The 16,479-nt window shown below is 35.2% G+C and overlaps 2 protein-coding genes and 2 pseudogenes across 2 annotated transcripts; 1 reads left to right on the top strand and 3 right to left on the bottom strand.

Annotated features, from left to right (window-relative positions):
• Positions 1-574: 574 nt before the first annotated feature.
• On the bottom strand, positions 575-1,842 carry LOC140969987 (F-box protein At3g07870-like; annotated as a pseudogene).
• A 1,009-nt stretch (positions 1,843-2,851) lies between these two features.
• LOC140969990 (GDSL esterase/lipase At1g29670-like) lies at positions 2,852-5,059 on the bottom strand. Its single transcript, XM_073431527.1, has 4 exons — positions 4,522-5,059; positions 3,747-3,980; positions 3,229-3,481; positions 2,852-3,159 (listed from the first exon to the last, which is right to left on the bottom strand). The coding sequence occupies exons 1-4, from the start codon at positions 4,912-4,914 to the stop codon at positions 2,927-2,929; spliced, it is 1,113 nt and encodes a 370-aa protein (XP_073287628.1). The 5' UTR covers positions 4,915-5,059; the 3' UTR covers positions 2,852-2,926.
• Positions 5,060-6,907: 1,848 nt separating this feature from the next.
• On the top strand, positions 6,908-10,097 carry LOC140969989 (probable arabinosyltransferase ARAD1; annotated as a pseudogene).
• A 900-nt stretch (positions 10,098-10,997) lies between these two features.
• Positions 10,998-16,473, bottom strand: LOC140969995 (putative 1-phosphatidylinositol-3-phosphate 5-kinase FAB1D). Its single transcript, XM_073431531.1, has 7 exons — positions 15,802-16,473; positions 14,876-15,210; positions 14,443-14,569; positions 14,192-14,347; positions 12,192-13,625; positions 11,819-12,082; positions 10,998-11,672 (listed from the first exon to the last, which is right to left on the bottom strand). The coding sequence occupies exons 1-7, from the start codon at positions 16,228-16,230 to the stop codon at positions 11,373-11,375; spliced, it is 3,045 nt and encodes a 1,014-aa protein (XP_073287632.1). The 5' UTR covers positions 16,231-16,473; the 3' UTR covers positions 10,998-11,372.
• Between the last annotated feature and the right edge of the window lie 6 nt (positions 16,474-16,479).

Here is a 16,479-nt window from a genome sequence, read left to right as displayed (position 1 = left end):
GTAGTGAGTTGCAAATTCAGAGGGACGTGTGGCGTGAAGTGCTTGCTTCTCATGTTGTACGTACGATCCCCACCAGTAATCAATCTAAAGAATTCTAATAATAAAAATATCAAATTTAAAAATGAACAAAATTTCGATTAAATTGTAATTAACAGATTTAATTCAAAAATTAGGTTTGATCACTTTAGAAATTCATTGATTGTTTTTACAAAACATCTTTATTCATATCAAATAAATCGAGTTTCTAAATAAAATTAGATATATTCATATCAATTATTGTTATGTTTTTAAATAAATTCTAATAGGTTTAATTACTTTTCTGAAATTAATTCAATTTTTTTTACTAAATGTAAACCTACCAAAATTTTCCATAAAAAAATGAACCAAACCGAAATAAAATATATTATTCGGTTTGTACCGGAAAATATATTCTCTATTAAAAATCTAATATTTCATATAAAAACAGTGAAGTTTATTAATAAATTAGTTACCCAGTTTAGATTATTTTTCAATTTTCTATATAAGCAAACAAACCAAAACGAGTACACTTATTTAATAATAACAANAAAAAAAAAAAAAAAAACTACTTTGAATATATTGAAAAATTAACATAAATCCTGAAATGCATAAAATCAGAAAGAGTTGACGTTCTCTCCTCCGAAACATGTGAGTGAAACCAAAGCAGGAACGTGAAGTATTGATTCAATAGACCCACAGCACGCCATTTCGACAATATCCATTTTTGAGGTAGTTTTGTTCTTGTTGGAGTAATAGAACATGTAAAAATCACTCATAGCATCGATATATCCCCATTTCTGAATACTTTGATAGGGAGTACAAGCTCATAGCACTCACCTGCAAGACTCGGTAGCTTGCTGATTACAAATTCTTTACTCCAAGATTTCCCAACACCATAATCCTTCATTATCCAGATAACGATATCATGCTCAGACATATTGTTGCATACGGATAAGCAATCCCCTAAAACCACCAAGCCCCCCAAACACTTGCAGGTCCTGTATCCTGGCAGAGGAGGACCAGAGAAGGTCCTGAACATTTCTTTATCAAGATCCAAGCAAGATATCACATAGGAATCCTTTAAATCTCCCACCAACCAATGAAGATTTCCATTCAGAAAAGCTCCAATCGAATAGCAGTTGGAGTGTAACGGGGGACCAGGTGCAATGCTTCTCCATGTCCCAGTTGTTCCCAGCGAGTAAACATGACATTCAGACCTGGGAATTTTTACACACCCCCAGCCTGATCGAGTTCGGACTCGTGAAATATCCGGACCACCTTGTGTTGGCAACTGATCATGCTTACCTCGAACATGTGACCATACTAGGAAACTGAACATAACTTTCAAGCGTTGGAAGTGAGATGTACTCGCGTGTGATTGGATGGCAAATGTAAAGATTGTCAATATGGCCAACATGGAGAAAGCAAAGGAAACCATCAACGGAACCTGATATCGTGTTACACTTGAATTCCGTGAGATCAAATCTTCTGACTGGAGTGTAGTTAAACTGGTGGCATTCGACCACGAGTTCATCTTCGAATCTGAATATCTTGATCAAGTATGACCCCCCGAGATGTTGATAGACAAGGAGGCCAGCAGACGATTTAGAAAGATGGAGCTTGGAGAATTCGGGAGACTCGAATAACTCGAGCCATGCGTGGCAAACGTATTTGAGGCGCGCGATGAGAAGGATCGGAATTCTTGTAAGAATATTAGAGATGATTTCTAATGGTAGCTTTGTCAATTGTGAAGATTGCCTAATCATTGCTTTGGTGACTGCTTGAAGGTGCTGTCACCGTGATTTATATAAATATAACCTCCCTCCTTCAATATTTGGATTTTTTTTTTCCCGATTTTCTAAAACGTTTATTTTTATCGTTACGAGAGAACACGTTACAAAAAATTATATTATATAAAGAAAAATCACACCAATATATGAAAATGAAAATTTATTTGAAGTACATTAAATTTATTAATATACGTGCGTGCATGAATCTCGTGTCAAAATTAGCTAGTAAATGACTTGTCGGCTATGGCATGAAATTTTCTTGTAAAGCTTCGTCAAAACTTTTGGTCCAAGATGGGGCTCATATTGTTTGGGAAAATTTCAGAGTACTATTAGTTCTAATTTAGAAAATTTATCTAAAATTTCAAGAATCTGCATTCAAAATCTTTAAATAGTTATTAAGCATCGGGCATGCGTAATGTGCGTGTTAAAAAATATTTAATTAATTAGTCAAAAAATTTGTCCACCAATTAAGAATTCGAAAGACGGTTTTCTCAAACAGTTTTTGGATTAATTTTATTATCTCGTAAGCGAGTTAAAAAATAAGATAAATATATGTGAAATAAATTGTAAAATAATTTAAAATAAAGGTTATTTTCGTAACGAGGAAGTGGTCATACCATAAGGTACCGTTTGGTTCATGGTATGAGATATATAGTATCAGGATAAGTAATATTTTGTAATAATAAAATAAATAGAAAATGATAGTTAATATAGTATTTGATTTAATTGATTAAATTTGAGATAATATGATATTACTATTTTGTCCTTGTTGAAAATATTAATAGAATATTAATAATATTATTTATTAAGGGTAATATCGTAATTTTATATTATTGATTTGATTGATGTGAGATAAATCATTACGAATTTGATTGATTTGAAATAAATAATTAATAATTTGATTGATCGAGATAAATAATATTTATACAAAACAAGTGATATGATAGGACTATTTATATTAGTACTTAGAAGTACTTGAACCAAACAGTACCTTAACATTTCATAGATAAGACATAGTAGGAGATGAGAAATAGCAAAAATCATACTCTGAACTACTTAACATTTCATAGATACGATCGTGGGAAGTTAATCGAAGTTACACAAGAAGACAAGAAATATTAAATTTTTGAGAGATCGTAGATGCTGAAAGGGTAGACCTCAGTTTTAAATTTGGATGCGAAGGCTTTATTTGCGATCACAACATTGACAGCTTCTGTTGGATGCAAGCCATCAAAAAACACATATTCACTCCTATTTTCACAGATGGATCCTCCTCTTTTGCACAGAATCCCATTCCCACCTTCACTTATCTTGCTTACTTCACAGCAAGCATTTTTTACATCCACAAAACCTGCATGAACAACAAACATCAATAAACAAACGCATGCATGTGTTATTAGATGTATAATGTTATTACTACCTCTTGAAATAGGATGTCTTATGATATCCATAATAACTTTGTATGAATTGACAAAAACAAGGTTAGAACCAGGCATTTGTGGCCTGATGGCATCGACCAAGTTCCTCAAATTGGCATTGAACATGTGAGCCGCTCGATTCAATGTCCGAATGCAGCCCTCTTGTGTCGGAACCCTGGCTTTAGCCATTGGACTACAACCATTGGGATTTATTCCCATCAACACGAACTTGCTAGCACCCAAATTGTACAACCTCTGCATGTCATTTGAAAGTCATGAGGTTATTAGCTTAATAATAAGTAAGTACTTTATCATTTTTTTAATGTTTAAAATATCAAAATTGAAAGTCCAACCGATCCAAGAACCGTGAACCATTTTCTTAGGGGCGCAAGGCGGGGACTACTCCGTTCATCCCTTATCAGAATTCCGAAGTACTCCACCTCCGTTCGCCTTAAGTGGTCCAAGGGTTTAAACTATCTCATGAATCCCCTCAAATTCGACAGAAAAAAAGAGTATGTACCATGAGATGGTGGGCGAGGGCAGTGATCAAATTGGCAGTGAAATCTTCGATGCTGGTGTTGCTGTTGGATAAGCCCATGAAGTAATTGAGCGAGTAATCATTTCCACCAGTTCCAACCAAAAACAAGAACTGAGGAAGGATTTCTTTGCTTTTGTTCTCCAATTGAATCTCCAATTCTGGCAGTGTGTACTCCTCGAAGTTTCTTATTTGTTGATTCAAACTGATCACATTTCCCTGTGTGGTATTGGGTACAAAAATATTTACCTGATTCTTATCTGTTATAAATTATTGCTGCAAACCCTCAAACTAATTAGATATTTAACCATATGGAAACAGTGCATGTGGAGATTATTCCATTGATATATACATTTGATGTAACCCAACTTCTTAAATTAAATTTGCCGAGTGGTGATCGACAAGTGGGCAGTACCATCCCACAGCTTTTACATTATCACAATAAATTCAACCGATCGCAAAGGAACTCAAGAATTCAAACCTAAGCAGTAAATAACGACCGCTATGATGCAGAAAATTAAGTTCGGGGAGCATCAAAATTTTTAAAAAACTAAATGTCAGTTGTGGACCCATTGGCTTTTAGACACCGAAGTGACTAATCTTGTGGAGCCACGGAAAAGACAAGAAAGTCGCCGTAGAAATTAAATTTTGCTTGATTCAGTTGTTATATGTTAGTACACACATTATTTTTACCAAGGACACAAAAGTAAAACTTTGCATGACAAAAGCATTAATAACATAGTTGAAAAGAAGTTCTTACAGCAAGTGCACCAGTGTCATCCAATATTCCAGAACCACCAGAAGCAAAGTTGACCCCATTTACAATCTTACTCCCATTAGTTGAAGGATCGGAGAATGGTGGAATGTAATCTGGAAGGTTAAGTTTTAGGCCAAGCAAGTCTATCACATTTTTTCCATTGGTAAATCTACCAGAAGGGCCAAGAGGGAAGTCTACTCCATAAGGAAAGTAATTAACTTTGGCCATGGAATTTGGAAGGAAATTGTTATTCCCATTATCAACAAGAGAGCTTCCAAACACGAACATGCCTTTGATTTTGGTGTTATCATTCTGTTGTATGGCTATGCATGGAAATAACAAAGGGAGGAGACAGAAACAAAGCAGTGTGAAATTTCGAGGTCTTGTTTGGGACATTGAGCAAATGGAAGGGTGTTCTTCTTCTGTTTTGTAGAATTCAGGTTCGAAGACAAGCGAGTATACATAAAGCTTGGGTGTTGGATTTTATATAGAGAGAGAGGAAAATTGGAAGAAAAAAATTCAACTTTTCTTTTTTTCGAAAAATATGAAATATTATGAGAGTTGTCTTGTCATGAAGAATGACGAAGTAATACTTTTTTGTGCTCCAATTAAGCAATTGGTCAAATATTGGGGGTATGACTAAGTCAAAGCTTCAATTTGGACTGGTGTTGACATTTGACTTGTTCAAAATTGTGTAAAAATAAATTAAAATATTTAAATTATATCGTTCCGACATAGATTAGATTATATTTTTTAACCTCGTTTAATGCTATTGCAGTGAGTAGTTTGGACAATTAATTACGAGGTAGTGAGTTGCAAATTCAGAGGGACGTGTGGCGTGAAGTGCTTGCTTCTCATGTTGTACGTACGATCCCCACCAGTAATCAATCTAAAGAATTCTAATAATAAAAATATCAAATTTAAAAATGAACAAAATTTCGATTAAATTGTAATTAACAGATTTAATTCAAAAATTAGGTTTGATCACTTTAGAAATTCATTGATTGTTTTTACAAAACATCTTTATTCATATCAAATAAATCGAGTTTCTAAATAAAATTAGATATATTCATATCAATTATTGTTATGTTTTTAAATAAATTCTAATAGGTTTAATTACTTTTCTGAAATTAATTCAATTTTTTTTACTAAATGTAAACCTACCAAAATTTTCCATAAAAAAATGAACCAAACCGAAATAAAATATATTATTCGGTTTGTACCGGAAAATATATTCTCTATTAAAAATCTAATATTTCATATAAAAACAGTGAAGTTTATTAATAAATTAGTTACCCAGTTTAGATTATTTTTCAATTTTCTATATAAGCAAACAAACCAAAACGAGTACACTTATTTAATAATAACAATAATAATAGATGCTAAAAATATTTTAAAATGATAAAAATAATAAAATTTACAACATTAATAAAATAATAATAATAATAGCAAATTGAGATGGGTAAAATTTCATTTAAAGGGAAATAACTTAATTAAATTCAAAATTTCGGATTGGTAAAATGCACAGTTGCAATTTTTAATTTTTTTTTTTAAAAAAAGATCAAATTGGTTTATTCTCTTGTGTCACGTCCTATCCCAGAGCCGATAACTCGATCACATTCTCAAAAGTCATGCTTAATCAGTAATCCTAAACTCCGATTGTACAAAAATTCTCGAGAATCAATCTATTTTATATCATAAAACAACCAATGGAGCGTAGAAAACGTTCAAAATGAAGATCATGGTGAGCTTATGAGCTCCGAGGGCTTAGCAGAGCTGTAAGTTTCGTAGAAATTGTCTTGTTGGAGACTGGAATTTTGATGCAGCAGTTCTGGGGTGTTAGTCCACGAATCGAGTGTAGAAAACGTTCAAAACGAAGACCATGGCGAGCTTCTGAGCTCCGAGGACTTAGCATGGCTCTAAGTTTCGTAGAAATTGTTTGTATTCCCTGTTTAGTGTAAGCGTCGGACATATACCAAGTATTGTGATAACATCAAGAAATTAAACTTGAATAGATTTCTTCCCACTTTAGTTATCAATTTATGGCATTTGATGTCTTGATCGTTCATGGTTGCCCATGAAAATCTTTATTGCCAAGAACTTGTACTACTTTTATTTCCAGTGATTTTATTTCATATATAGACACATATTATGAAAACTTTGGAGAGTGAGTAAAAAATTATTCAAACTATAATTTCGATGTGCCCAAGTTTTTTTCCGATTTGTTTTAAATTCTGTCAATATTCTTTTATTGGAGTATTGAGCTCAAGTGAAGTGTCACAATCACACATTATTCTTGTAATCACAGTGGTAATTATTTTTAGAAACAATTACCTCAAATTGAATTATTCCAAAATTATATGGTGATATCGAAAAAAATTTACCACAAGTGAAAACAGTATGTCGTGTGTCTGGAAAAAGAGAAGACCTTTGCGGCTTACTGTCGGATCCAACATGACGAGGGGGCATCGATGCAAACACCTTGGCATCGTCTCAAATCAAAGCTGAAATCCACTCCAATGGCCTTAAAAACTCCACCTCTCTTTTTGACTCTCTCTCCCCCTCTCCGTTCTCTCACTCGCCTTCTTCTACTGGAACTCCAGCACTAACTCAGAACCTCCACTGAATTACCAAATTACCCTGTCCTCCGAACAGGAATCCATCAATGTCTACATTTTCTCCAGATCCCTCAACTGTGGCCTCTTAGAAAAATACTGAGCTTTGAAATCCGATTCAACGATTGGAAGCAAAGTAGACAACGAAATAAGAAAGACCCTTTTGCCTAAAGATTTTGAAAAACACCTTCCTTATACTGAAAACACAATAATTAAACAGTACAGCACGGAGTACTGGATCTTGGGAGATTTATTGGCGCCCGAAGAGGTGAAAAGAAAGTCTTTCGGGAGAAGGGTTTTCGATTACAGGGAGGCTGATGTGATCTTCTTTCCATTTTTCGCAGCTTTAAGTGCTGAATTGCAGTTGTTGATTAATAAAGGTGTGTTTAGAAACAGGTTTGAGGAGAATGAGGATTATAAGAGGCAAAGGATGGTGATTGATACGGTTAGAAAGTCAGAGGCTTGGCAGAAGTCTGGTGGCAGAGATCATGTCTTTGTTGTCACCGGAAAATACCAAAGTGTTATTGTATATATGTTATTAATGTCTCCATTTCGTTTAATTTACATCCTGCTGCTGCTTGAAAAGCTCCATAGCAATGATGGATTCCATTGGAGTTTATTGAAGCAATAAATTAGGTGTATAAAGATAATCGGACGAGGATTAGAACCATAGCCTTTGTTCGATGTGGTTTGCGAACATAAAATCAAAGCTAGAATGAGCATAGATCGAGCTTGCATGCGCCACACGCGCATAGAAATGGAATATGAATAAAAAATTAAGTTTACTTTTAGTAATTTTGGCATGGGTGCCAAGTTGGACATCTTTTATAGCGATTACTTAAACATATGATCTTTTGTATTTTTTTCGATGCAAAACTATAAAGTTAAATAGCACAAATAGCAAAATGGATAAAAACCGAGGTTGGATTCTTATTCTGACCTGTTGTGTTCTTATGTGGATTGGTGGATGAGTCGGTTGTTTGATTTTTCTTTTATGATTGTCCTTCAACTGGATTGTGATAATCGGTTCACATTTCATGTCAAGCGTACGAACATGAATTCTGCAATCATAAATGGCTCAAAATTGTAATTTTCATTCTCCTGAAAATTTTTCTTACTTTTGTGCTAGTTCTGCAGGTTGGTTAGACATCTATTGATATATTTTCATTGATTTGGGAACTTGGGATAAGTGTACTGCATGCATTAGTTGCTTATATTTTAGCCTCTGAATTGCCAGGTTATTTTAAAACTCGAAGCATTCTTTGGCAGACCCTGTTGCTATGTGGCATGTCAAGGATGAAATTGCACCAGCAGTACTCCTTGTCGTGGATTTTGGCGGCTGGTTCAGCCGCTCGACTCCAAATCATCCAACGAGAACTCATCTGACTTGATGATACATCACACCCCAGTTTCAGTGCTGAAAGATGTCATTGTGCCGTATTCCTATTTACTTCCGAGGCTGCACATTTTGGAAAACCAGAAAAGGCACTCTCTTCTTTACTTCAAAATAGCCAAGCATAGGCATGGGGTTAGTAATGTCCTCGTTGCTAGGAACTTGAAAATGTTGCTTCATGACTTACTGACTATTTTTTTTTTTAACATTTCAATTTATGTTAAACTTGTCTGTAAATGGTATGCATCTGCTGAGCTACCGACTACGACGTCATTCTTGAAATATCTGCCTGAAGAACATTTGTTTCCTTGCTCTTTTTAATCCCATATTTGTCTCTGCAACTATTGCTTTTGCTGATATTCGTTCTTTATATGCTGATCAATTAATCACATTACAATCATTGCCATCCACTTGTGCTCGTCCAAAACTTCTATCCAACTTATTTTTGCTATATGTAGGGTGGACTTGTTCGACAGAAATTATGGGATTTACTGATCAATGAACCTGGAGTCATTATAGAAGAAGGCTTCCCCAATGCCACCTGGAAGGAGCCGTCGATAAAGGGAATGAGGACATCAGAATTCTGTTTGCACCCAGCTGGAGACACGCCTACATCATGTAGGCTTTTTTATGCCATCCAGAGTCTCTGTATACCAGTTATTGTTAGTGACAACATAGAACTCCTATTCGAAGGAATGGTGGATTATTCTGAATTTTCAGTTTTCGTAGCAGTTGGTGATGCTTTGATACAACTGAGATTGCTGTTGAAAATTCTGACAGTCCTCCCGAATATACTTCTGGAGCTGAAAATAAGTTTGACACATGTACTGATTCCAGTGAGTTTCCAATTGAAGACATTCCGATTCATGGACCGGTTGAAGGATCTACAGAAGATGATTCATGCTCCATAGATGAATTGGATGAAAAAGGATCAGCGGTTCCTGATATCTTGGTGAAACCTACTTCTGAAGATTGTTTTGATGATCTTAAGAGAAACTCCGGTGAGGGCAATTTTGTCCAGATGGAATCAATTGCTACTGAAGTTGAGTCCACAGGTTCTGATGCAAACAGTTCTCTCAAAGGAGACCACAATCTATCTGTTTCATCTAACCTAGAAAATGATAGAGCTTGGATATGGGCTCCATTTTCAGACATTCGAGGATATCCAGAGAGGGTACTTGCCAAGTTTGAATCTTTAAACAGCCACGCGGCAGAATCTACGGCTCAGAAATTGATTACTGATGGAGGTTCTCGACTGCACATTCCTCTTGGTACTAAGAAGGACTATATTGTGACCGAATATGAGGATGAATTGTCAAGCATCATAGCTTATAGGAGGATCCAACAGTGGATGCTCGGAAAGAGAGAGGAATGGATGCTAAGTCGAGCGGGAGTTCTCAGAGCATGACTCGAACATTCTCTTTGGGTGGGTAGACAATTTATTATTTTATTATATTCTTATTCGATGGGTCTGAATTAAATTTTGTTTGACTGTCTCTTGAGTGTAACGTATCTCGCTGATCACCGGACATTTACTTCATCGCATATAATACATATATTGATATACATATAAATAAAAAATGCAACAACATTCATGTAATTTATATATAAGATTTAGATTTATATTTATAATTATATATTTTTGAATTAATAAATAAAATTCATTAATTAATTAATAAAAAAATACGCCCTAAACAAAATAATATTATTTTATTATTTAATTGAATGAAAAGAATGACATAAATTTATATTTATATGTATCAATATATAGATTTAGATTTGATTTATATTTGTATATTTTAAAATTTATCAAAGTCTATTAATTAATGAATAATTTAATTAATGAAGAAAAATAAACTACATATATATATATATATATATATATCTGTGATTGAATTTAATAATAGATTTATCCAGTTATATAATTATATCGTTTCAGTATCTGGTAGCTCACAACTTCAAGTTTGTTGGGCTTCAAAGTAGATATTATAATGATCTTCGAAGTGGAGATTGTTCAATTTTCCCAAGTTGAAAACGAAAGTCACGTCAAAGGGACCATGCTGCAGATAATGATTCTAACCCCATTGAAAGAAAGACTTCGCTTCAAATGAAACCCGTGCCATAACACAGTTCAAAGTTTGATTCTGACCCTGTTTATGTCCCTACATAATTTCAGAACTCAACCCAGCTTACGTAAATGCACTACTACAAAGCTCCATGTTTACACTGCCACATTTTTGTTCCTTGGAGAGATTATCAGACACAGACACGCCAAGGAAATTAAGGTATGTGCCTAAACAGAAATTTCATATCCAAAGGTTTAACTTGCATGTAAAATCCAGGTGTTTCTTAACTTGCATCTGAAATGAATCACTTTATTTCGGATAGTAATCAATATTTTCGCATGACAAAGAATCATCCCATTAGCGATCAAACTTTGAAGTATTTGAACAGCGTATGAATATTCATAGTTCAAGAAATACATCCATGATTGTATTTTGCGGCAAGTAATCAACAACAAAAAAATTTGAGTTACAGTGATATTTTACAATTACTTGTACGAATACAAAGAAAAAAATAATATATGTGCAACCTACCATGGGATAGCAAAACACCCTCAGAACTTTGCCGAAAATAGTAGCAGGATAAGAGGGGACTACGATTTTGTGATCAATTATATACAATATAAGAAGATTTAACAAAAGCCAGTCTCTTGAAAATGAAGAAGCCATTTTTTTATACCATAATGGAAAGATCTCACAAAAACCAGAGTGATCTCTCCATTGTTATTGAGCTGTTGAATGAGAAAATTCATTGTCGGCACCTTTCTTTTGGGAGTTCATAAGTCACAGACCATTTTCCTCGACAGGGCCACACAGTTTGCAAGGTTTAGATCTTCGGGAACACCAGTGATCCGGTACACTCAGAAAGTGTGTATCAATGAACTTTCTAAATCTCTTTTTGTATTCTTTGGGAGAGATTACAGTCGGCAACTGGTTCTTAGGAACAACAAGTGAAGATTTAACCCAATTCTCAATTTGCTTGTCCCAAGTATACTGTCTGAGATAGTCTATGATCCCACAGACCAGTTCACGACCTTGAGTATCCACTCCCACAAGAAGAGAATAGTCCATCACATTGATTGACTAAAAAAGTAATTGAACATAAGGTCAGTCCGATATATAGTACATGATAACAATTAAGAAGCAGAAGGAAAAATAAGTAACCCACATTGATATAATGACAAGTAGATGATAACAATTAAGAAGCAGAAGAAAAATGTGTAACTCACATTGAGAAAATGTGTGTCATTATACACTGCCCGCTGCAGATTCCTCTTTGATCTTCTGCTTACATAGAGAGGTGAAACATTCATATCATTAACAAAATTCTGATCCAAAAGAACATCTCCTGAACCATTGTAAGTGGCGGTAAATCGAGCATGTAAAGCTCCTTTAAGGTCATACTGTCTAGCTATATGCCGACCAAATGAAAGATTCTCCATCACCAGGAGATCATGCCTGGCCTCCTTACCATTCTTCGCTCGAATGACAACCTAAAATAGCTTAGATTCTTAAGAATGAGTGGAAAAAAAAAGGACTAGTCTCCACAATAGATGTGGAATGATGATGACTTGGACCAGGATCAAATCAAATATAATTCACCTGATAGACGCCAAGAATTTTAGCAAGACAGGTCTGGTTTCCCAGCTCATAGCATTGGTTCATGTACTCAAAGTAGTTTGGAGCAAATTTCATGAAAGAATCGAATTCCGTCCTCTGAATTTCCTTAATAATAAATCGATCATCTAAGGTCTTGGCAAAGAAAGATTTACTCTTCCCACCTTTGGCATCCCAGTTCCTACAACGGCTTAGAGAAGCAATATAGCCGATCTCAGAAGGACAACACCGATCTCGTAACTGACGAAACTGGCTTGCATATACACTTATAACAGAGTATTTACGCTTCCCGTGACTCTTCCCTGAACCCAAAGAAACTTGTGGGTGGCCGGCACCATAAGAAAATAATGAATCCAACAAATCTAAACCATCAAAACTTGATGAATGTGAATCTTCTGATGAAATGGCGAGTGGAGATTGAAAGCTGTCGGAATCTGAAGAACCAAATGAAGACCAACGAGGAGAACCCAAAGAGAATGTTCGAGTCATGCTCTGAGAACTCGCGCTTGACTTAGCATCCATTCCTCTCTCTTTCCGAGCATCCACTGTTGGATCCTCTGATACGATAGCTCGATCCTTCAAAAATGTCAGAGCACAAGCTATGATGCTTGACAATTCATCCTCATATTCGGTCACAATATAGTCCTTAGTACCAAGAGGAATATGCAGTCGAGAACCTTCATCAGCAATCAATTTCTGAGCCGTAGATTCTGCCGCGTGGCTGTTTAAAGATTCAAATCTTGGCAAGTATCCTCTCTGAATATCCTCCGTGTATTCACGCCGAATGTCTGAAAATGGAGCCCATATCCAAGCTCTATCATTTTCTAGGTTAGATGAAACAGATAGATTGTGGTCACCTTTGAGAGAACTGTTTGCATCAGAACCAGTGGACTCAACTTCAGTAGCAATTGATTCTGTCTGGACAAAATTGCCCTCACCGGAGTTTCTCTTAATATCATCAAAATAATCTTCAGAAGTAGGTTTCACCAAGATATCAGGAACAGTTGATCCTTTTTCATCCAATTCATCTATGGAGCATGAATTATTTTCTGTAGATCCTTCAACCGGTCCATGATTCAGAATGTCTTCAATTGGAAACTCACTGGAATCAGTAGATATGTCAAACTTATTTTCAGCTCCAGAAGTATATTCGGGAGGACTGTCAGAATTTTCAACAGCAATCTCAGTTGTATCAAGTTCTTGCCCTGCAATTGCATCTTCTGGTGGTAACTGTTTGGTTGGCTGTAAGTTAATTGATTCGGTATCTACCACCTTAAGATCGGATGAGAGTAATGCATGTAGTCTTTGATCCCATAGATATGATTCAAGCAAAAGCTCCATTCGTAGTCTATTCAAACTTAGAAAGTTACAAACATTATCTCCTTCGCTTCCATTCTTTACCAAATCTTTAATGTCGACCTAATTATACATTTACACAATCAAGGAAAAACAGTCATGACCCTGTTAAGATTTTTTTAACAATAAGATGGCAAAGAAATATAGATTAAAACTAAAGTTTTAGAAAATATAGCTTAAAAGTTGTTTTCTGACATTAAGTAATTTCTTCTTAATTATATGTGAAAGATAAAAAAAAGTTCAACGACGATTTAAGTCTTAGCAAATCACTGCTTTCTTTCCGTCTACAACAGTGAAAACAAATATTACCAAACCATGATATAACAATTTGCTAGACCAGAATCCAACCTTTTACCGTGATAACATGAGGCAGGTTTGAGAGAATACCAATATAAACAACTAAAATTAATTCAAAAATAACATATGGAAAAACAAATCAGAGCTCATATAAAATAGTGGAACTATGCTTTCCATTTTCCATATGCAAATACTCGTATGCAGAGCGTACACGGTCATATCACAGTAAATAGGACATCAGCTTATTTCATGCTTCAATACGATACTTCTTTCTACCCTTTTACCACATGATAAAAGATGATAAAAAGAAAAAGTAATTAGCAGATGATGACCTCAAATTGAGATTTTTCCTGCTTCAACGTCTCTACGATGTCAGAAAATTCCTTGATTGATCCTTGAATATTCAGAGTTACGCCAGCATATCGAGTTCCTATATCCTTCAAAGACTCTTCAAAGTCATGGAACATTGAAATCCCTTTCAAATACACCTGAACGAGTGAAATATAACAAACTTTAAGTAAAAATTGCAGATAACAGATTGTGGGCAAGGATACAAGAGCATTAATTTTATAACCATTCATACATCCTCAGAATCTCTATTAAGAAAGTCTCCTCTGACAGAACAGCTGAACTCCAGCTTTTGAGGTGGCAGAGAAACCGAATATGTTGCAACTGGAGCGTACTTGAACATGGCAACCATTGGGCCTAATCTGCAAACAATGACAGAAAAATATAAAATGATAAATAACAAAAAAATTGGCTACGTCTAGTTTTTAAAAGGTCATAGTTGAGAAACAATACAAAGTAGTATAAAAGGGGGAATTTCAAAACCGAGAGGAAAGATGATGACAATAATAAAAAAGAAAAAGAAAACACTTCATAAAGGAGACAACAATCTTCTCCATGACAATCACCTAGAGATAATATGTCTCTTTGGAAATGAAAATATTATGACACTAAGCTAAAGGAATAGCACAACTAATAGACCTTCCGATATCGTTAGAGATTTTCCATACCCAAAGAAGTAGATGAAATCTTTATCAAAAGAATGACCACAGCTGGATCGACCACTGAATGAAGATTGGTTTGAAAAACCGAGCTCCAAAAACTTTCCAAATGATAGACCTCGTGCGTCCGAGGATATCAACACCCTTTTTGTAGATTTTGAGCTTCCATCATGCAGTTTATGCTGACCACAGCGACTCCACATCCAAAGCTTCCCTTCGGTTTCCCCAGGAAGATTTCTTTCAGCAGGAAGACGTCTCACTTGGATCGTTAGTTGCTTATTATGGTGTGCATAGTAGTAAAAGTGAGCCTCAGGGAATTCACCACAAGTCTTACACTGGAGTGCCTGTACAGAAAATTTTCTATGCAGTTTACGATAACAGATCTATAAAAGAAAAATCAAGAAATCACACGGATCATTTCAAAGGACCAGTTTGTTAAAAAATATCAGTTAATTCAACATAGTAAAACGTTATGTTCGAACAAAAGGAAAAAACAACCTCAAATACTGTCGTCCAGAAGCAACATCATAGACCAAGGATGAAAATAACTAATTTTTGAGAATATCACTAAAGCAGGGTAATACCACTATTGATGCCATTAGACGAGTAAATCATATCACTTGCTAAAACTGAGTCATGAACTTAAGATAGGAATTATTAAAACCACTGCACATCCATGCGACCATGTCTTTCAGATTTTGGTAGAATTTTACCCTTTGAAGGGAAAAAACAAACTTAAAGATCATTGATAACTGTAATGACAAGCAAGCTTCTAAAGCTAAGATTTAATTCTCTCATCCATCTAGAGCATCATTCTAGGTTAAGCAAAACACCATCGCATGACTGAAAAAATATGATCACTATGTCACCTTGAAAATGCCAAACAAAGTTCTAAAAAATATGACTTGAACTCAAAATTAGAATGTTTAACTAACCTGTCGGAGTAAATTATCCCGTAAAAATTTTCCGAAAGGAACATCAAAACTTTTGTAAAATTTAATATGAGAAAAATGACTCTGCTCACAAACAGTCCCTCTTGAAGCATTGCGACTGGACATCAAGACTAAAATACTTTCGGAATCCAATACCGAGCTTATCTCGTCCTTGTTATGCATTTGCTCTTCAGCACTATCACTCAGATTTTGAGCATCTGAAGACTCTGGCATAAATGGCTTCTCATGATTAAGCAAATTGTCCCCCTCAGATTTAGCCTCACGCTTAGTATCACAATGGTCGACCACGTCTGAATCCATAGCAATCTGAATATCATTTTCAGATTGGCCATCCTCGTTTCTTCCATTGAAATTGTGAGAACTGGGCTTACTCAGAGAAGAGTCTGAAAAACAAGGAAAGCTATCATCCATAACTTTTTGAATAGATGTTGAAAGAGTTAATCCAGGAAATGTTGCCGTGCTGTAAGGCTCAAACGAAGATGGTGAATTTTCTTCTGACAGTGCGATTGGATAATGAGACCCTGTTCCGTGGACCCCATCAGAAATAGGTATATCATGAGTAGATGATGCATCAACTTCTGCATCAGATTCATTTTGGGAAGAAATGCTAGTCTTGTCATAGCCAACAGATATCAATTTATTATTGGTGAGTGCTAGGTC

Source organism: Primulina huaijiensis, unplaced genomic scaffold, assembly GCF_012295235.1.
Source record: "Primulina huaijiensis isolate GDHJ02 unplaced genomic scaffold, ASM1229523v2 scaffold43269, whole genome shotgun sequence".
Lineage (NCBI taxonomy): Eukaryota > Viridiplantae > Streptophyta > Magnoliopsida > Lamiales > Gesneriaceae > Primulina > Primulina huaijiensis.
The sequence above is the reverse complement of the archived record's forward strand: the minus strand, read 5'-3'. Positions and strand labels throughout refer to the sequence as shown.